Genomic DNA, 20504 nt, shown 5'->3' with positions numbered 1-20504 from the left:
GCCGGGCACGGGGAGGGGGGGGGGACCGCTCTTCCCACCCGCGAAGGAGCAAAGCGGAGTGCGGGGAAGCAGCAGCGCGAGTCGGATCCCTGCATCAGGATGAGCCAGCCCCAGGGATCCATAGCCCCGAGCTGCGGGTTGCCGTAATAGCGTTTAACTGCCGGGCTGTGATTTCAGGGAGACGATTTACATTAGAGGGAGAATGTGGAGAGAGCCAGGAACAACTTGGAATGGGTCCTCGCATATTTCTGTGGTTATTTTTGGAGTATCGTCATATGGCAGGAGGTGGGCTCTGGAGGTATCCTTGAGCTCAGCATTTTCTCCATAGGCTGGTTACCCGGGAGATTGTACTAGAGGACCTACGTGGCCCTTTTCTCTATCAGTGGTTTCTGTATAAAACACTATTTCTCTTGCTGTTTCCGCCGTGGTATTGTTTCCCTCCGGCATACCCAGCCTTCAGCATGTTATGGTGGGGACCGTTCTGTGGACAAACAATGGTTTGGGTATGCGTGGTTGAGTATTCACAATGTGTTGCAGGAGCAGGCGATGGAAAAGCTGTGTTTGATTCAGCTGTAGATGGTGTGAGGTGACTCCTGATCAGCTCCCTCTCCACTGCCGTGGATGAGGTGTGGCTTCTCCAGCATCCCTAGAGAGGCCAGCCCATGCATCAGTCTCCTTCCTGCACTTAACTGTCACTTTCCCTCCAGCTTTCTTATGCTAGACTTGTCCAAAGTGATTTTTGCTTCCAAACAACTCAAGATGTGGGAAGCACATTGTTACCAAGGTCTGCTCCTTGGGGCTACCTTGCAGATCTCCGTGTCCTTTGCGGCCCACTGGAGGACTCTGCATGTGTCAGATCCCTTTGACCATGGCTGCGCAGGCTGGAGAGCTGTTCTGGTGGTCTTCAGTTGCATGCCCTTGTTGCTGTCAAGCAAGTTTGGAGCTGAGGGAAGTCTGGGTTTGGGTGATGATCGTTGCAAGAAGGGAATTACTCTTTAATTACATTTTTTTAGAGTCTGGATTGCTAGGCATGAAGTCTGTCTGTGGAGGCCTCCCCAGGGTGCTCAGAGCTGTGCTCTCGTTGAGGACCCCGGTCTCTGCTGCGTGCAGAGATGCAGAGCATGTTCTGGAAACTGTGGCAGACCCTGGCTGTTGTAGTGCATGGCAGGTCCACAACCACCCTCCTTCTCCCAGAGCATTCCCTCCTTACGCAGGGGTAACCTCCGTGTTTGGTGTCAAAGGACCATGATGTACCCTTCCCTTGAGGGGTGTGAGCCACCTCCCCGCCTGCAGCCCCTGCTGGGAGCGGAGGATTCATGTCTCCTCTCCTCTTTGTGCCATCCTTGTGCTGTGTTGATGGCTTTAGCTGCAACTTCAGATGGTAATGCAGTCATTAGACCAGACATCACCATAAATAGCAGAGCCCTGGTTTGGGCTGCAGGGGTACAGGGTGTCTCGGAGGGTGTGATGCAGCTCTGGGTTAGCTGCAGAGCCTGTGTGTTTGTGCTGACGATAAGCTAGCTTTGGCTGCAGGTGATGTGTTCTTCCCCTGCTGTTTTGGTTGCTTGTTGATGTTGTAGCTAGAACTGTACAGAATTTTTATTTTTACCAATTTTTGAGAAATCAGCATTTTTCCAAAACTCTCAGGGGAGATGTTTTGTTTTGGAGGAAGCTTCTAAAAAAGGTTTTTGAGGTCTAGTGTTGTATTTCTGGTCAAAAAGCATGAGTGTAGATGAGAGCCTGTGTTCCTGGCGTGCAGAGGGTGAAGGTTTTGGTACCTTTCCTGTCCAGTGCATGGAGCTTGCTGGGTCCCCTTTCCTGGGCTGCTGCCATGGTTGCCACCACCACAACAACCTTCCAGGGTAAATGTCTTCTGGCATGCGGTTTATGGGCGACCAGGAGGGGTGGCTGGGTGAGCTGAAGAAGTCAATGCAGTGTAGAATGTGGAAAATCTTAAAAATAAATTTTCTTCCCCCGGGCAGTTGAGCTCCCTGTTAAGCTCTGGGTGATGACCCTGGTCCTGGTGAGGAGCTGGATCTCTCATTGATTTACAGAATAACCTTTCATGCTTTCTGCTGGGAGCACCGAGCCCTCGTCCCGTGTATAACTCCGGCGTCACTCTGTGTTGCCTGTGTTCCTCCTTGCTCTAGCGCTGCTGATGACTTCTGCATTACTAGAGGAGGTTTTCGGAGACAGAGAGATAGACCAGTCAGGTGCCTGATTGATTTTGTCCCTAAAAAAAGAAATCTTTCCCATAGTTAATTAGGATTTCTAAATTAGGAAGTCACAGAAAATGACCTGTTGGTTAAAGGGCAGGGGGTGGGCTTAGCTGTTCCCAGGCTTGCTCCGAGTTTCCTGCCCAGTCTCACAGACATCGCTTGAGTGTCCTTTGCCTTAATTTTATTTGGCTATGGACTGGGGATATTTCCCTGCTGCCTTGGGCACAGCACTACGGCGCCTGAGTGACAGCTGGGATACCGATGGGGAAGCAAGCGTGTGCAAGGAGATGGGCTGAGTATGGGCTTAAGCTTTGCAGCAGATCAGCGTGGGCGTCTGTAAGGCCTGTGTTTAGCTATATAGTAGACTTTCATGCGGTGCCTGTCACTTGGAGGTCTGAGCCGAGTCTGAAGCTCTGTTTTAAGCATAGATGCAAAAGAAGAAATGCGAAACGGTGGAGGTTCCTGAGTCCCCAGTTGCTGGAAGCTCCTGTGCAGGAAGACTTGTGCAGCTACAAATACATGACTGTCATACGGCATCTAAAAATGTGCTTGCACTGAGGCTGTGACAGTGATGGCTGCGTGGCTTATTGTTCTCATTAGAGCAGTTGGGTGGCTCTGAGTCAGCAGGTTTGGATTTGTCACAGCCAGGGCGATTGCTCTGGGGAGACCTGTGAGGTTCCGTGGTGCTGAGTGGAGGGGCTGGCCCTCGCTGTTTCCTTCTGCATGGGGACGTTGGGGTTTGAGCCTGGACTTACGCTCACTGTTGGCTTATGCTGTCGCTTGAGCCTGGAAGGAGTTGTACGTATCTGTGGGAGCTGGAGGATAGTCTCCCTTGGGAGCTCCTTTCCAGCGTCTGCCCTGTGCCGTTTGGGTCTATAAAGTTGAGCGTCACTACTGCCAGTGAGGCAGCTTGCCGAGTGGACCAGTCTTTCTCACGCGCATCACCTTGTCTGGATTACAGGAAATGGGAAGCATGGTGGGAGGAGACGGTCTCTGATGGGGACATGTTGCAGTATTTTCTTGTGGCTGCAGATCATCTTTCCCCTCCTCCTAGCCGTTGGGTGGAAGCTTGTGGGTTGTCCAGGACTTAAGTGTGCCTTAAAGGGATGAGGAGGAGATCTGGGCAATCACATCTTCCACCATGGAAGCGGTGGCTGCCTTCTGCAGCAGCTCTCCTGTCAGCACAGCGTGTCCCTGGTGCAGAGCAGGATGTTGGGCCCAGGCCCTGTGGATGTCCCTTGTCTTGGATGATGGTTGCTCCCTCTGCCCTGCCTTGCTCCAAGGAGGTGAACTGTTTGGGGGTGCATGGAGGCATCTGTACCAAGAGCTGTTGGGCTGAGCTTTTGTACAACTGGGACAGGAGCCAAGGTTTGCTCTCCTTGTGTTAGACAGGGAGCTGTGGGGCTGTGTAGAAAGGGCCAGTCATCCCAGAGCCCTAGGTGGGTGATTTGGTACAAATATTTCATGTCTGCTTCTCCCAGTACACAGCTGAGCGTGCTCTGAATTGAAGTTGAATATTAGTCAGGGCCCTGCCTATAGTGTGCGCATGTCCATTTGCATCCTCATGCACACTCCCAGGTTTGCTGTCTGGGAGGGTGGGAGTAGCAGACAGAGCCTTAAAATCTGGATGATAATGCTCTGGAAGAGGAATTTCTTTCCATCTTCTGCTGATGGTCTGTCTTTTGCCCTCTGGAGGGCAATACTAGTTCCGCTGGGGGCTTAGCAGTGCCCCAGGCTTGGTCTGCCCCATGCAGGAGCTGTGTGTCTGGGAGCAGCCAGGACTGGGTAAGCAGCATCCTGGGTCTGGTGTGATCACAGTGCAGAGAGGAGACTGGGCTGACCCTATTGTGCTCAAAACACGAGACAAATGAGGCTGAAGCCGCAGATCTGCAGTTGCCAGCAGGTCAGCAGTTTTACTCGGGCACTTGGCCTCTTTGTGGAGATGAAATGTGGTAGCAGTTTAGTATCTGCTCCATCCCCCTTCCAGAAACCAGCCCTCTGCCCCCCAGCTATAACTGGACCCTGCGGCCATCTCACTGGGCTTTGCTGTCCCTGACCCCTTCTCGGTTCCAAAGACTGATGCTCCTTTGCAAGGTATTGGCGATGAGGTGGAAACCAGGACCAGGTGCTGCGCTAGTGTAAAACGCATCCTGCGTTTGAGGCGATACTGAATGAGGATTCACAGCACAGCCCTGCTGCCAGGTTCCACCCACTGGCTCCTTCTTCCCTCTGCTCCTACTAACCCACTGCCGGGGCCCCGCTTGCTGCTTGGCAGCAGAGCGGAGATGTGTGCTGGTATCCTTCCCCGAGTATCAGATGGAGAGGAAAACACAGGGTGGAGTCATCTCTCGCACAAAGGAAATGTTGAGGTATCGTTTCTGCCTTCAGTGGATTTTTTAGGTGGCTGGGGAGAGATTAAACAGGATCTTAACACATTCACAGCCCCCTTCCCACCTCATTTTCCTGTAAATCTGTTGCTGTCGTGGTATCTTTCAGAAGATATTTTTAGCTTTGCCTTTTCTTTTTTTTCCCCCTCTCCTCGTATCAGGCTTTTGAAGGGAAACACGTTTCTATGGGAGAACAGAAAGAGCCATTTCACGAGACATTTTGTTATGGGCAGAAGGGTCGGGAAATCTGATTGTGCGTTTTAAATGACACGTTCCCCTTTGTAATCAGCAAAATCGTACTTGCTGGGGTGAGTGTCAGCAGAAAGCCATCCTGGCTGGGCCAGAGGCAGGCAGGTGCGTACCCTGGCAGGCTGCGGGGTGGAAGGGGGGATGGATCAGCCCTTCGCATCCTCCTCCTGCCCATCCACATGGGACCATCACCCAGGTGGCCACGCGTGAAGGGCTGCAGTGCTGGGAGGGGTCCTGCAGGTTTTTCTCCTTAACGATCCTATTGGGGAAGCAGTATCCCTGTCTATGAGAGAAGCAATTAAATGTTCTAATTAGGTGCACTATTGATCTGGCAGTGTTTCTGCTGGCAGGAGCTCCTGCTGAGCATGGGATGGCGTGGCACCTGACAAAGCTTTGGGTCTCTGCTTTGACGGTGATGAGAGGGATGTGGCTAAAGGTCTCAAAGTGGGAGAGCGGTGCTGTGTTAAGGCCTAAGGGGTGGTCATACAGCTGGGTCTGCTGCTTGCTATGGGAAGGTGCAATCTTTGACAAGGATACAAACCCAACATTGATGGTGAACTTCGGGGTGGGAAACTTCCAGCCTGAATTCATCCTAAAATGCAACAAAGCAGTGTTGCCTTTTAGGAGATTTACTGCAAGTCCTGATAGATGAAGGTCATGCAGAGTGAACTGGCCAGAACAAGATAAACCTCCTTTGAGGTCTGATTTCTGGGTATACATATGCCTACGTGAGGCAGGGGCCATTACCTCTGCAAATTCACTGGGGCTCTTCAGGGAACCAAAAAATGCTTTCTGGTGGTATGGCATGAGTAAATCCCTGTTGGTCACCTTGGTCTCGTGTGTGATACATCTGTAGGAAATGCAGCTGACTTTAGGGTGGCTGTTGGAGGTACTACAGGACATAGAGAAAACACAGCTGTCCATGCTGTGTTTTGGTGGCAACTTCCACCGTTGCTGTAAGCCCACCTGGCCACTTCTGTGCTGCTGCAAGAGCTTTGGAGCTCAGTCCCACGCCGGCGCGGTGCTGCTGGCTGCGGCAGCCTGGCGTGCGTAGACAGGGCAGCCTGGAAGGCCCATGGTGTTGTGGTCCATGGTCATCTCCTCCTGAGTGCTGGCTGGGCTGTTCCTTCTGGACTCACCAGGGCTGATGTGATTGCAGTGCAGGGTGGAGCCATGCACAGCTGGACCTCTCTCTGGTCGCTTTGTGCTTGGCTAAGCTGCCCTGGGGCTGCTGTGTTGTCCTGCCCTGTTTATGTTCCTGTTCTGGTGGACATGTGAAGGGGACAGTATGAATCCTTGTCCCCTTCCTTGCCCTTCATTGGACCCATCAGCATTTTTGCAACGCACTGGCCTAGATTCGAGTGAACTGGGCTCAGCATATGGCTCCATCCTAACCCCAGCCAGTGGTTGAGCCTGCCAGCGGTGCTGGCCGGGATCTGCCCCTTGCACGGGCCATAGCCTTCGTCTGGCTGCCTTTGGTGTCCCAGCGCCTGCTTCCACAGGCAGCACTCACACTCACTCCGTCAGGGTAAGGCTGGATGATTGCGATGACGATATTGTGACAATGTGGGTCACTGTGGGATGTTTTCAAGCCCGGGGCACTGTTGGTGGCTGAGGTGGTGTATGCACCGGCCTGGTGCCGGGGACAGCTGCATGGCAGGAGATCATGATGCAATCTAGCATGGATTTTTGCTAGCAGGAGTGTTATGGGGAGCTGCTTGTTTGCAGGCAGAAGTGAGCAGGGTTGGGGGAGGGTCTTGCTCCCGCTGCCTGTATTCTCAGAACACTTCATTAATATGATACTAATTGATGCAGTAGCTCAGATCCCAAAATGTCTATAGCTCAGAGCCTGCTGTGGTGCAGCCAGCCCCGGTGAATGCTGCTTCACGCAGCAGCAGACAGGAAAGAGGGACGGTCTGTGTCTGATGGAGAGCACAGGGGCTTTGTTTGACAGCATTAACACAGGCAGGTTGGGGACCGTTGAGTGCCACTGCCCTGCCTTTGGTGACTGCATCCTCCCTCGTGGGATGAACACGGTGCAGCCCTGGTGAGCCCCGGTGCTGGGGCTGCTGGCGCGACAGCCCTTCTTCTGTTGAAAACTGGCTGCTCTCGTGCCTGGCTGTGTGTCTGCCTGCCTGTCTCCGCTGTGCATTTCTTGACTCGCCCTTTAGCTGGGATGGGAGAAAGCTGAGCGTACAAATCCGGGAGCAGCACGGGGCCCCCACAAAAATTGCTGGGCTTGGCAGGGCCAAGCATTGCTGGGAGCAGGGCCACAGAGGCTGTGCCAAAGAGGGGAGAGAGCCCCACAGATCTCCGCGGCTTTGTGCGACCATCTACAGGTGGGAGCAGGCGCTGCTGGTATTGGAGTCCGTTCCCCAGATCAGCTTGGCCTGTTGGGGCACCTGTGTGTCCTGCCGCTGGGTGAGGGCAGAGCTCTTCTCCTGACAGGGATCTTTCTCTCCTTTGGCTCGTTAGCCTCTGGGCAATGGCATCTGCACGAGAAGAGGAGGCAGGTGAAGGAGAGAGAGGTCTGTCATGGGCTCTGGGATCGAGGGGTGTGGGCACATAGGTAACGGCATGGGACAGTAGCCTCCACATTCCAGTGGCATCCCTTGGTCCGTGGGCAGCGCAGGCTCTATGCATAATCGTGAGTGGGTCGGGAAAATGCCATTTCCAGGTCTGGGAGAGCAGCGAGCTGTGCACTGGGGCATGAGTTCAGCTCCTGTGCTGGTCACTGGTGTGGAGGTGTTCAGGCCCTGTGACACCGGCCCCGCGGTGCATGTGGGTGGGGGGACCTGGGGCTGCAGGTGCAGCCAGCACTGGTGCCGGCCGGCTGGGTACAGGGATGCCCCGCGTTGCATCCCAGCCTTGCTCCCCACGCAGTGAGACAGCTGAGCGAGTAAAACCAGTCTACGTGGTGACTGCAAAGGAATCTGTCCCTGGTGGGCAGGGTGCTCAGCACCAGCACGCGATGACATCCTGCTTGTGCTTCCCCTTGTGTGACAGCGGCAGAGAGCTGGGACAGGACCACGCACGCGGTGGTGGCTGTAACTCCCTCCTCGATCCATATCTCTGATGCAAATCGTTTGGGGGTGCAATTTCTCCCTGCTCAAAGGTGATTTTGTTTCCTTGGAGGTGCCGAAGCTCCCAGTCTTATTGCATCAGGTTTTCTGTCTGGGGGACAGCAGTGGGTCCTGTCCTTGTCTGGGAGGAAATGGCCAAAGCCCCACGCGGTAGCTGCCCAGCCGCGGATCAATTGCTGTGTGTCACCGTGCTGCTTGGGGACCCTGTCCAAATGGAAAGTGGAGCAGCTTTTGTGCCCCGAGCGAGCTCTTGGGAAAGCTGCTGTGGATCGGTGTTGCTCAGGGCAAGCTGTGTCAGGCTCCACACAGCTGATGTTTGCTTGTGGAGAGTGGAAGTTTTCTACTGAATCCATGGGAGAGGTGGGCGCTTTGCATAGGCGGGTCATCCTGCCTGCTTTGCTTCTGTGTTTAGGGGAGGATGGTCCTTGCCTATTGAAGGTATGTTTGGAAAATTAACCCTTGGAAAAGCAGAAGGTATCCTTGCTATGCTGTGAGACTGTGCTTCCTCCTTCATGTAACTAGTGCCTGCTGGGCAGTTTTTCCTTCCTCATTAGATGCAGTTGTCATCTAAAAAGTGGCCCTGAAAATGCTGTTGCAGGATTTGGGCTGTTCCGATTAAAACTGCTGATTTTACTCCTGGTGTGCCAGAGCTGCTGGTTACTCCATGGACGAGTGAGCGGGGCTGGCTCCCATGGGTCCTGCATCACTGACCTGCATCATTACCCGGGGTAAAAGTCCTGCCGACCAGATGTTGCCCTTGGTGTTACCGCAGGGGCTGTGCCGGTGAGCCGGAGGAACGGGTGACAATGGGGTGGCACAGATGGCCCTGAAAGGAGAACTTGGGTAGCACCCAGTGGTGCGAGCCAGGAGGGTATCTGTTTCACTTCTCGGAGGTGTGTTTGTTCTGCGGCACTGCCTGTAGTAAATATTTGCTTTTATCACTCAAATGAGCAGAGCTGGCTCGCAATGCACGCAGCGGGTAGACGGACTGCATTGAGAAGGTGCTGTTTTCACATCAGTCTTTTTGAGAGTAAAGTGGCATCTAATGTAATCTGGAGTTTATGTTCTCCAGCAAGCAGATTTGTATGGAGTCTAAACGCAGTGCTCGAGCTGTGCGGGCACCATCTTGTGCCTGGCTAACGTCCTTCTGTGCACTTGCCATCATCTCCGAGAGGGTTTTTTTTTCTTTTCTTTTTAACCAAATCTGATTTCTTCTTTGCAGGTTCTGAATTGTGCCCAAGCAGAGCATTGAGAGCAGCCCCTGGAAGCAGTGTGAGTTTATCCTGAAAGCTTTTATTCTCCTTTCCAGATCCCACATAAGGCTGAGTGGGTTTTGTAGCGTAGAAGGGGTTGCTCAGCACGGAGCCGGTGCTGCAGGGAGGCTTGTCTGCCAGAAACCCATGGCAGGACTGGAAATCTGGCCTGTTACCACCAAAGCACAAAACTGCTGGGCTTGGGCTTGTTCTGGCTTTCTTTATGTGTTGAGATTTTTTCCTGGTTTAGTTAGGAGTTGGGCAACCGCTCCTTTGACAACAGAAAGGCTCCTACCAGCTGCCTGAGTCTGCCTGCTGACGGAGCGACTCTGGGACGTCACGCTTAACGTTGAGTTTCCATGCTGTCTTTTGTGTGGAGGATTTGAGGAAGGTGGTGTGTTTGCAAACCAACCGTTGTGTTTTGTCAGGTGTGGATCTGAGCCCAGGGCGTAGGTCCCCGGGCTCGCAGGGGCTGGGCACGGCCAGCCTGGGGCATGGCCAGCCTGAGGCACATCCCGGGGAGGCTGGCACCACCGGGCAGCTGGGAGCAAAGGATGGGAGATGACAGTGATAGGTCCGAGCTGCAGAATTAAATTGTTGGGGTGCCTGAAAGAGTCGAGGGCTTGTGGTCCAGGCCTTCTCGGAGACCCCTGGGGTCCCTCCGGCTGGGTGGGCTGCTCCACTCCAGGGCTCCAGTGCACAGCAGGTTTACACGTGCCGTCCCTGCGAAACCAGATGTGAGCTGCTTCCACGTGTCCTGCAGACGGTGTGCGGCTGGGGATAGCTGGGAGGACAAGGTCTCATTTCTGCTTTTGCTCCCTGACCTGCAAGGTGAGCCTTGGCGGAGAGCAAAGCAGCAGCGCTACCCTCATTCTGGGTCCAAGATGGGAGGAAGGTGTCGTCATCTGAAAATTGGGGACAAGGAGCTCCGTGGCTGCACCTCACTGTCCTGGCTCTTTCCCAGGTGACAGGAGCACGTGGCAGCGTGCACTGTGAGGCTCACTGCATCCACGGAACCCCACTGCCCTCCAGGGTTTGGCTCCTGCCCCACAGGAGGCAAAGGGCGCAGAGGCGGCCAGTGCCCTGGATGCGGGCGGGGGATCTGCGTCCTTGCCAAGGGCAGTGATGGGCTGCTGCGATGTGCTTCTCAGGGCTAGAGGTGTCTGTGTCTCTGAACGGGGCAGCTCGTTACTTTTTATGAGCGGTTTCTCACCAGTGGTGCTACAAGACCGTCCCTCCAGGAGGGCTTTTTGCGGGTCCAGCAAGATGCCAGCTCCGCCCGTGTCTGGGGGTGCGTGTCTGTAGGGAAAGCAAGGATAACGACAGGGTTTTTTGTCCTGTCTCTGTATGCTGAGGAGTTTGGGTGCTGGAAGACTGGTTTTGGAATTGGTGGGAGCAGAGGTGCAGGCCCAACTTCAGTGGTGGATTGCATGTGATCCTGCATCACCGTGTGCCTCAGTTTCCCTCAACATGGGGTGGGGTGCCTGTGTGCTTCCACTCTGGGGCTCTGCGTGAGGAAGGCTGCTTGGGAGATTGGGCACCGGCCACCGCCGACGTGGGAGCGTTCAGCTCCTGGGCGATGCCTGACAGGAAGCTCTGCCCCTGCCTGGGAGTGTGAGTCCCTGTCCGGGTTCCCCACACTGGGGTGGCACAGGGAGCAGGAGGACACAAACCACCTCTGCGGTGACCCCTGGTACCCAGCTAACCCCTCGCTTTCACTGGTGGCCTCGGTGTCCTGGGTACAGCTGGGGGTTGGTGGCACAGGTCTGGGTGTCTTTGGTTTCATGTTTCCCTCTTTCAGTTGTGTCTTGTGAGCCAGCACTGGGGACTTGGAGAAGCACTTGCACAGCAGAACTGCTTCATGGTTGTGCTCTCAGGGCAGACTTGCCGAGCTGTGTGCGGGTCCCAGCTCCCTGGCAAGTCCGGGCAAGTGAAGCCTTGCCAGCACAGCCCAGGCCAGCTGCCGCTTTGTGCTGAGGGAGGTGTCCCCCTGCTTCTTGAAGGGTTGGTGACACTCCCATCACGGCACAGTGATCGTGCTGGTGATGAGCTTCTCATTTCTCTGTATTTCTACAGCTCCTTCACAGCTGATATAATATCCTACCTCCTGGATGTCACGAAGGGCTTGCTGCTGGGATTTGGTAGGCAGGGGTGAAGGGAAAGGACTGTCTTCTTGAGAGCTTGCTTGGTGGACGTGGTCATCCATCAGTTGGACTAGATGATCGTTGTAGGTCTCTTCCAGATGAACTACTCCATCCTCCTCAGAAGTGGTGCACAAGATGTGACCGTTACCTTGGCAAAAATGGCACTTTGTAGCCACTGCTTTAGACCCTGAACAGGGCTTTTCTGGGGCTGCAGATCAGAGGACGATGACTGTAGGCAGAGAGCTTTGGCCTTTCTTTGAAAGGAAAGAGAAGATGGGAGAGGGCAGGGCCGAGCCCGTGCCTGAGCTGGGCTCCCTTTGGTGGCTCCCCTTGCTCTAGGTGCTCTTCACATACTCAAGCTCCTCTCCTCTTCCAGCACACTGCTTACAGGCTGGTCTTGTGGTTTCCAGGGTGTCTGTTCCTGTGTTCTTCTTGCACATAAGGCAGCTAATCTCCCCTGGCCGCTACATCCCAGCGCAAGACAGTTGAACCCATGGTCTCTACCTTCCTCTGCTTGCTTTTGTCTGCGAGCAGTGATTGCCACAGAGGCAGCAGGTGACCTGGAGTGGGGACGGGAGCTGCTCTCTGCCATCACCGGTGGAGGAAGAAAGTTCCCTGGTGATGGGTGGTCCACATGGTTTGCAACACCCCTGCCTGCTTCTGGTGCGTATCTGCGGTGCCTTGCTGGTGCTCTGCAGTGGTCAGCCACGGGGCTTATCTGCAGCTGGGTGAACTGGGTTCGAAGAGCACTGGTTGTTACCCTAACAGGCTTTGGTTCAGTCTCCCTCCCTCTGCTGCACCAGAACAGCCCCAGGCTCCACTCCAGTGCAGTTCCTGCATGAGGGTTGGAGTGGGAGGGGACGGATGGCTGCAGTGCTGGTGGTCCTGGTGTCTCTCTGGAGAGCCTGGTCCTTACCTGGGCTGACTGCTCCATTTGGCCATGGTACCACTTGGGTAGCCCCTTCCCCATCCAAAGAAGCGTGCAGGGGCCAGCGGGGCCTGGCCAGCTCTGCAGCAGGGCAGCCCCGTCCCCCAGGCAGAACCCCTTGCGCTGTCTGGATGTGGCACTGAGATGGTTTAGCCCTGTAACTCTGCTTGCAGGCAGTTTCTAATGGCTGCAAAGCACAGATGAGCACAGAGCAGCTGCTGAGGTCCCTCCCCAGCACCCTGGGCAGGATTAGCTCCTTATTATAAGAATTGGCCCAGGATGCTGCATGGATCACCTTTTGCCTGGGAAACGCTGTCAGTCTGTTTTATGGAGTAGTTAGGAAGGTGAAGCTGTTCTTTCCTCCCTGCCCTTCACCCTGCGCAGCGGTGGGACCCTGGCTGGGCAGACAGCACTGCCAGCCCCTGGCATGGCTGGCGGAAGATGGCAGCGCTGCTGCGGGGTGGGTGTTTGCTCGGTGGCAGTACTGTCTGCGGCAGGTGTTGGGGCAGTGCTGTGCCTGCTCCCCCCGCCCTGGCTTGGGGCTGCTGGTGCACTTTCCTCTTGATTTGGGGCCCATCCTCGCTGTGAGACATGCCTTGGTCAATGAAGCTTGCTCTGTGCCATCCCAGCTGCTTTGGCCTGGGCTGAGCAAACAGGTTTGTGGTATGTGGCAATGCATGCCCTGAAGGCTGATGAGAGCTGCCAGCTCCCTCAAACTCAGCTTGGGAAAGGCTGGCTTCTGGCCAAACACCCTGCTTGCTTTGGCTGATACTTTTAACCTCTTCTGCATCACGTCAGTTAGGAGCTGGGCTTCCCCTGTGCTGTGTTACACCTGGGGTGAGCTGGGATGCCCACCTGTCTCTGACGCCCTCTGCCTGGTTGTTGAAGGCTTCTCTGCTGGAGAGCTGTGCTGGGGCTGCGGTCTTGCCCCACCGTTGACATGCAGCACTGTCTGCTCGGGCAGCAGGAGATGGGGCTTTCCTTGGAAGATGCAGCTTTGCTGCTCTGATGGCCGTGCGCTTGCCCAAGTCCTCAGCAGGTCTCAGCGTGGCAGAGAACTCTGTTCCCACGTGATGTACCACCCTCACCACTGGTTTTGGCCAAGGGTGTGAAGGGCTGGGATGGGCTCCCGCCTTGCTAAACTGGTGACCCCACTGGGGCTGGGTGGAAAGAAAGAGCTTTCCATTCTCAGATCCCTGAGGAGGGCTTGCCATCCAGGACTGACACTTCAGCAGCTTTTTTGGCACAGCAGGACCCAAGGGATGAGAAGCTGTAGGCAGCATCTGAGCAGGCGCAGTGTGGAGTGGGGATCTGCAGGGCTTGCTCCCAAAGGGTGGATGCGGAGGCTGGATCACGTGCAGGAGAGCACCCAGCCCTGGCGTGGGTATGCTCCAGGGCATCATCTTCCAACAGATGGGTGCTGGTGGTGGCACCTCTCTGGGCTTCTTCCAGCCTGGCTCCCCCACAGCCCTTGCTGCTCTCTCCTTTATTCTGGGACAGAGACTTTTGATTTTCCTTTCTTGGCTTTCCTCCCTGTTGCTGAAGGGGTTAAACAGTGTTTGGGCCACTTCCCATCCTCAGCAGCTACAAGAGCAGGTGCTGAGAGCTGCTCAGTGGGAGGCCAACAGGTTCTGTGTGGCATGATCTGCTCCCCTCATTGCAGCTTACCAGGCTCAGCCCCACCCAGGGTGCAGGTCTGGGGTGCCGGGGCTCACCTGCCTTCCTGGTGCCTCCCCAGGGAATGCTCCTTCAGTGGGGGCTGGGTGCTTGTCATGCCTCTGCATACAACATCTCAGCCTGCTGAGAGGGTTCTCAGCACGGCTGGTATTTTCTCTACTGTGGCATTGCTCAGGGACCTCTGGAAAGGGCCAGTTCTTCATGGAGCCGTAAGCTGCCCCAGGACTCAGGTGTTGGCTTGAGTCCTTTCCCACCTGCAAAGAAGGCAGGATGCTTGGTAGGGCGAGGGGGAAGCTGGCGGGGCACCAGAGGGAGCTTTGTGCTGTGGTGAGGAGCTTTCGGAGCCTCTGAGGCCACCGAATGTGCTGGATGGAGAGTGAAGTTGGGTCTCCTTGCCACTGGTGTCACCTGGAGGATGCTCGTCCTGCTCCCATGTGCATGTAATGGCCCAGGCCATTTGAGGTAGCCAGCACTGAGATGGCGTCCGTCACTCCGCATTTGGCTGCTGCATAGCTCCCACTTTCCTTCAGCTGAAAGCCCAGCGGCGCCCAGTAAACCCCATGGTGGTGGTGGTTGGCGGGGTGAGCGGGAGTGCTGCTGCTCCCAGTGACCCTGGCGTGATGCTTCTTGTTCCTCGCTGCAAGGTTATGTTTTAATGATGAATTTTGGATGGAAAGGGCAGGAGGGCAAGGTAAGGAGAGGGCTGCCGTAATCCTGCTATAGATTCAGCATGGCTTTTGCTGCACAAAGTGGCTCGGCTGCAAGTAAGAAGGCGCTAGTACCCAGGTTGCCGGGGAGACAGAGGCGTTCAGACGTGGTGGATGCTGCGGCCATGCTGGGCGGATTGCTGTCCCACCCCTTCACTGCCACCAGTGACAGCCCCAGTGGCTGTCCCTGATGCTGTTGCAGGGGACGCAGTGCTGTCCTCTGTGCTGTGTGTGCTGCCTCGTCCCAAGAGGCATTTGTGATGGAGTCCCCATGCCAGTGGCTCCTGGTGGCTGTGGCCGCACCAGTGCCCTGGATGGATGCCCCAAAGTCGGGGCAGGCTGGGGAGAGCCGGACAAACGTGGGTGCTTCTGGCATGGATCAGGGGCCTGTGTTCCAGAGCCATGTACACGTGGGTCCCTTGTGCCAGCCCCAGTGGGGTGATGCTGGTGGGGGGTGAGAGGCAGTCTGGGGTGGCAGGTGGCCTTGCTGCCGCTTGGCTCATCCACCTGGTGACCAAGATGGGCAGCCCCATCTCTTGGAAAGTCTAGACTTCTCTCCTCTTCTAGAAGGCACCCATCATGGGCCACCTTCAGGTCCCTGAGGAGTGACCAGGGACCGGGGAGCAGAGGCATGCGGTGCTGTGCCAGCCCAGGGGTGGGTGCAGTGTGTTGGTGCTCTGCCAGGGCTACAGCCCTGCCTGCGTCCCCACATGGCCGTCACCCATCCAACGCCTTTTCCAGGCAAGACCACCATGCCTTCTTCCTGCACACACAGCCCTGGGCATCCTCCGGCAGCTGCCCATGCTGTTCCCCCCATGCACGTTCCTCCTGGCTGCAGAACGGGCATCCTGCCTACCATCCGGAGGCCATGGTGGGAAGCAGCAAACCCACTGGGGACAGCTGCCAGGTATAAGAGGCATCTCTGTCTTGTTCCCCTCATACTGTGGTGAGAGTGCTGGAGCCTCATGCTCGTGGCAGCCATGGTGTCACTGCTCCATGGCCGGCAGCCCTGCTGCCAGGCTGGGCTGTGTGGGACAGAGGGGTCAGGCTCTGGAATGGACCTGGCTGAGCCTGGATCTGCCTGGGAGCCACTGCTGGCTTTGCGTCCCTGGTCCTGGCTGAGGCTGCCCTGGTTTAGCTGGGAGGGCAGGAGCCGTGCCAGCCTGTGCCGAGGTCTGCTTGGCACAAGTCATGTGCCAGGGAGTGCTGCTGCCTCTGCCAGCCACTTGTGTCCGTGACCTCCTGGACACAAATTTCTCCCTTGGGTTATGCCGTGGTGGGGCCAGCTCGGCTGTGGCAACTGGGTCCCTGCTCCCTGTGTTCAGGCTGGCCACAGCACTGTCCTGTGCTGGGAGCAGGGTTTTGTGCCCAGGGTGCCTGGATTGGGACCTTCTTCTCCGAGCATGAGAGCAGGAGGCACTGGTGATTACCATGGGCTCTGCCCACCTTGGGGCTCTGCCCTTGGGTGCAGTGGAGAGGAGAGACTTCATTCAGGTTTGCTTTTTTTCCCCCTTTATTTATTTTATTTTATTTTTTAAAAAAACTTCTTCTTCAGCCTTTCCTTCTGTTGTCATTTAATTGTCTAAGTTCCCTGAATACCCGTCACCTGCCTGAGGGTAGAATTTGAGACACATCAAAGCTAGATGAGCTTCTGCAGGCGCTAAGCGTGCATCCTCTGGGAGCTGGAGAGAGATTAAACAGCTGAGAAAAACAACTGCTCAGTATTGCCCAAGAGGTAAAATGGAAGGGTTGGGGGAGAGCGAAGGAAAACCAGCAATATTTGCTTACCAGAAAATGTCTGCCTCATGCCTGGGAGGCTAGCTGGCATGGTGGGTCCCTCCGTTGGGTGAGGCCTGGGGGATGCTGGATGGGGGAACACCAGGCTGGAGCAGTTCTGCAGTGGGAGCTGGGGGTCTCCATGCATCTCTCCCAATTTTGACCCTGGCATGTGTTTGTACAGCTGTCTGTCAGGATTATATCTGTGCATCATCTAAATGACTCTGATTCCTGCCACCCCGCTGGCAGGATTGGCATCTGGTCGCATGGAAGTGGAGGAGCGGTGCCAGGGATGAAAAGGGTTAAAATTAAGTGGCAAACTTGGTGTCATACCTGGGCTGGATTCCTACGTGGGGTCTGCGGGCACAGCGTGGGCAGATATGAGTCTGGGCAGTGGGACCGGACCTGCACCCACCCAGCTGCCTGCATGCAGTGGGGCGCTGCTGCCTGTAACTGGCGGAGGCCTGCCTGCACCTGAGGGGTAAATCAGACTTCAACCTTCAGTTGAAGAGGGGGGAAAAAAAAGGAATTTTAAGCTTTGTATTTGGGATAATACAAAGCAAATGAAATAAATCCCAAGCGGTGGCACTGTTTGTAGTCTCAGGACCAGATCAAGCCAGTGCTTTGAGAGGTGTCAGCAGCTCAGTCTCTAGCAGAAGCCAGCTGCTTGCGTGTACGAGGAAGCATGGCATGGGCCTTAGCAGAGCAGCCTGCTGTGGCTCCTGGTTGCTGCCCTGGCCCTGCTGGTGCCTTTGACCTCTGTGCCTTATTAAACCTGCATTCAAAGAAGAATGAGTTTGGGGGGTGTGTGTGTGTGTTTGTTTTAAAAAACCTATAGTAGTAGTCATTTTGTTGCATAAAGTATCTCCTTCCCGTATCTTAAAAAAAACCAAACAACGCACCTAAGATATTCTACTCCGCTTCACTGAAAAACCTTTGGTTTTGATGATGCCAGTAAGCGAGTTGGGCGTGGGATGCCAGGCCACACCAGCCAGTAGCATCTCCCCTGCAATCCGGCATGGCCCTGGGTGGGGGTGCAAGGGAAGGTGGGGACCCTTGGGAGAGCAGCCTCTGGAGACCCAACTGCAGGTATCTTGGGCTACTTTAATGCACGGGGCCTTTGCCTTCTGCGGTGCTGGCACCCAGTGCCAAGCTGCAAGGAGGCTGTTACTGCAGGGTTGAAAGCTCGTGGAAGCCCCTCAGCTTTTTTAATGAGACTTTGGGGCAACGTGCTTGCGGTCACATTGATTTCTTGCAGCACTGATGATTAATCAGATTTTCAGGTGCCAAGTCAAAGGAAAAGCTTGGTTTGCTCTCTAGCGGTGACCCATGAGAGGTTGGACCTCTGCTAGAGACACCACTGCTGGGGATAGTTTAAGGAAGTCCCAGAAGGTCTATTTTCCAGTCTTGATTTTCCATGGTTAATATAGCAGTTTCCTGCTCCTCTTTCCAGCCAGCTAATCTGTCTTCACTCAGAAGTGAGATGAACAGCAGCATAAATTGCAGGCAGTGTCCAAAAAGACGTTTTGCAAGAACAATTATCTTCCTTGAGTTCCAGCTCCTGCCTGTTTCACTTATTGATCTGCTGCTTTTCTTCCTGTGAACTTGTAGCATTTACTTCTCTGCAAAGGAATTTTGAGATGTTTGGAGGGATTTTCCCAAGTATGTTGGCCTCTGTCAGTTGGGAAGCAACATCGATGCTGAGGCTTGTGATTTGCCCTTTGCAGCTTGGGGACTTGCTAGGAGGGAGCCAAGCTGTGAAGGATGATGCTGACCAGAGCACGGAGGAGGCTCAGACACATCGGTGTCCCTGGGAAAGCAGGTTGTGTGGTGCTGTGGGAGATGCTCGTTCCCAGTCAGCCAGGCTGGCTGCTTGCGAGGGCTCAGACGGTGTGAAGTGGTTTCCGTTTGTCCTTTTCCTTTCTCTGTCTAGCATTTATCAGCTTCTGGAGGCAGCAACTGGACTTGGGGTGGAAGTTCTGTCTCATCTAAAAGCGTTGCTCCCTTTCCTGTAGGCCTTGGGTCCAAGGCAAGGCTGGGGGCTGAGATGTGGAGGCCAATGGGGTGCACAGGCAGATTGCAGTGGAGCATGTCCCTGGCACAGCCAGGCCCTGGTGCTTCAGCGGGAAGGGGGAAGCTGGCGGATACCAGGTGGAGGTTTCTGGTCTCACCTCCACTGCCAGAGCCGTTGCAGTAGAGCTGGTGCTGCTGGCAGGGACATGCGGACGAGGTGGCTCCTGCGGGATGCCGGTCGCTAAGCAACCGGCAGAGGTGGAGCTTTCTGGGTACCATCCCCAGCGCCACTGCCTGTGCTGCTGCCTATCTGCTCTGGCATTGCCCGCATCGTCCCCAGGCAGCACAGCGGGAGGTCCTGCCGCCCTGCTGGCCGCGCCACACTGTCTTGGGGCAGAAGAACATCCCAGGGTGTCTCTGGGCATTGCTGAACCCTGATTTGGGGTTCCTCTGTCCAAGATCGCTGACACCCTCACCCTGGGGAAGGAAGTTGTCTTGAAGCTCTGTTGACCCTTTTGTTTGGGGCTTCCACCTCAGTGCTGCTTCCCTGCCTGGTTCTGCCATTTTGCACTGAAGCAGGGCAAAAAGTGGCAAGCTCCAAGGCTCCTGCATCTTGTGGCTTCCGTGCAGCCCCTTGGCTGGGCTGGGAGTTGTGGATGCAGGGTGGACTGGCTGTGAAATGCTGGGGGAGCACATTTCCCCTCTGGGACAGTTGTACTAGTGGAGCCTGGGCACCTTCAGTCCTCCTTAGGTGGTGGCTGTGTCGAGGCAGGGGCGGTCAGGGTGTTACAGGAAGGCTGGGTGGTGCGGAAGGGTTTGAGGAGGTGTCAGTGGCTGCACTGCTCAGGTATCCCTACTCAGGGCTGTCCCTCAGGGCGACTGCAACCCTGGCTGGGTAAGTTGTGCCCTTGGGTCCCTTTTCTTTACGACCTTCCCAAGGCTGGGTGTCTGTAAGGCACTTGGAAAGTCTTTGGATCAAATGACATCCTGCAGTGTGGGAAGGAGCTGTGTCGATGACTGCTTGGGGGCTGAAGGATGGGGAGGTTGCTCTGGGTGGTGGCTTAAACCCTTCAGTGCATCCAGAGGGCTGGTTCACCATGTTGCTGTCGCACTGGAGGATGTTGCGTGCTGAATGTTAAGCAACCTGCTTTCTCCCATGCCCTCTCCTGTAATATTCCTGCCCACAGCCAGTGCTTCTTGCTGGATCTTTGCTGGAAGAGCTGAATGCCCCAGGTGCACCATCGTATCACAAATCTCTTGTGTCCCTGCTCCTAGTGTGTTCCGAACTCTGCTGACAGCGCAAGCATGCCTTTTAAAAGGTACGCGTTTGCCTGGAAGAGGCACATTCCTGGTTTTACAGGGCTGCCTGACATGACAGAGGGGGCAAGCTGGGCAAGCCTTTGGTTTTGCAAGAAGCCTTAATGAACTTCCACACCCCCCTGGGCTCTTTCCTGGAGCAGCGGGCATGATGCGGGCAGCCAGCGGAGAGTGATGTGGAGCGGGGTTGCTGGTGGCTGTACAGTTTCTGGCACAGGGGCTGCCTGGTTCGCCGCTGGATCCTGGTGCGAGGATCTGTCCTTGCTGCGCCCTTTGCTCCTGAGTGGCTGAGCTGCCACACTGCTGGTGGGAGCCTGTGCTCTGGGCTGGACGTGGGCTGAGCTTTGGAGTCCCTGTAAGCCTGCGTACTGGCACGAAGGTGCTGCATGGCGGTGTGGCCATCCCTGGTCAGGAAGGGGCTGGCGAGCTGTTCCCTGCTGAGACATGCCCCTGTCCCTGAGAGCCAGCGGTGATGCTGGTGCAGTGCAGCCTTACCGCCAGGTTCTCTTCCTGAGGAGGCGGTGAGGTGGCCATCGCCGCCTGCCTGCATCTGCCTGCTGAGATGCTTTGGGGTGGGTGGCTGGTGGGCGGCAGGGATGGCTCTCGGGGAGCAGTGGCTCTGCTTGGGAGCTGGGGATGGTTATCAGCCAGCTGGTGACAGGTAGGCATTTCTGCTTGTGCTACTGAGCAGCTGTCATCAGGGGGAGGGAGCTGAAGTGCGAGGTAGTCAGGCTGAAACTGGAGAGCTCTG

The 20504-nt window shown here is 55.6% G+C and overlaps 1 protein-coding gene across 1 annotated transcript in view; it reads right to left on the bottom strand.

Moving 5' to 3' along the window:
* SRSF6 (serine and arginine rich splicing factor 6) overlaps positions 1-20287 on the bottom strand; it is a 94387-nt gene extending 74100 nt beyond the window's left edge. Inside the window, exon 1 of the mRNA XM_009283279.1 lies at positions 20249-20287. Coding sequence (XP_009281554.1) covers positions 20249-20287 — 39 coding nt within the window. The remainder of the gene's footprint in view (positions 1-20248) is intronic.
* Between the last annotated feature and the right edge of the window lie 217 nt (positions 20288-20504).

This window comes from Aptenodytes forsteri, unplaced genomic scaffold (assembly GCF_000699145.1).
Source record: "Aptenodytes forsteri isolate BGI_AS27 unplaced genomic scaffold, ASM69914v1 Scaffold38, whole genome shotgun sequence".
Taxonomy (NCBI): domain Eukaryota; kingdom Metazoa; phylum Chordata; class Aves; order Sphenisciformes; family Spheniscidae; genus Aptenodytes; species Aptenodytes forsteri.
This window is presented reverse-complemented; position numbering and strand designations above follow the sequence as displayed.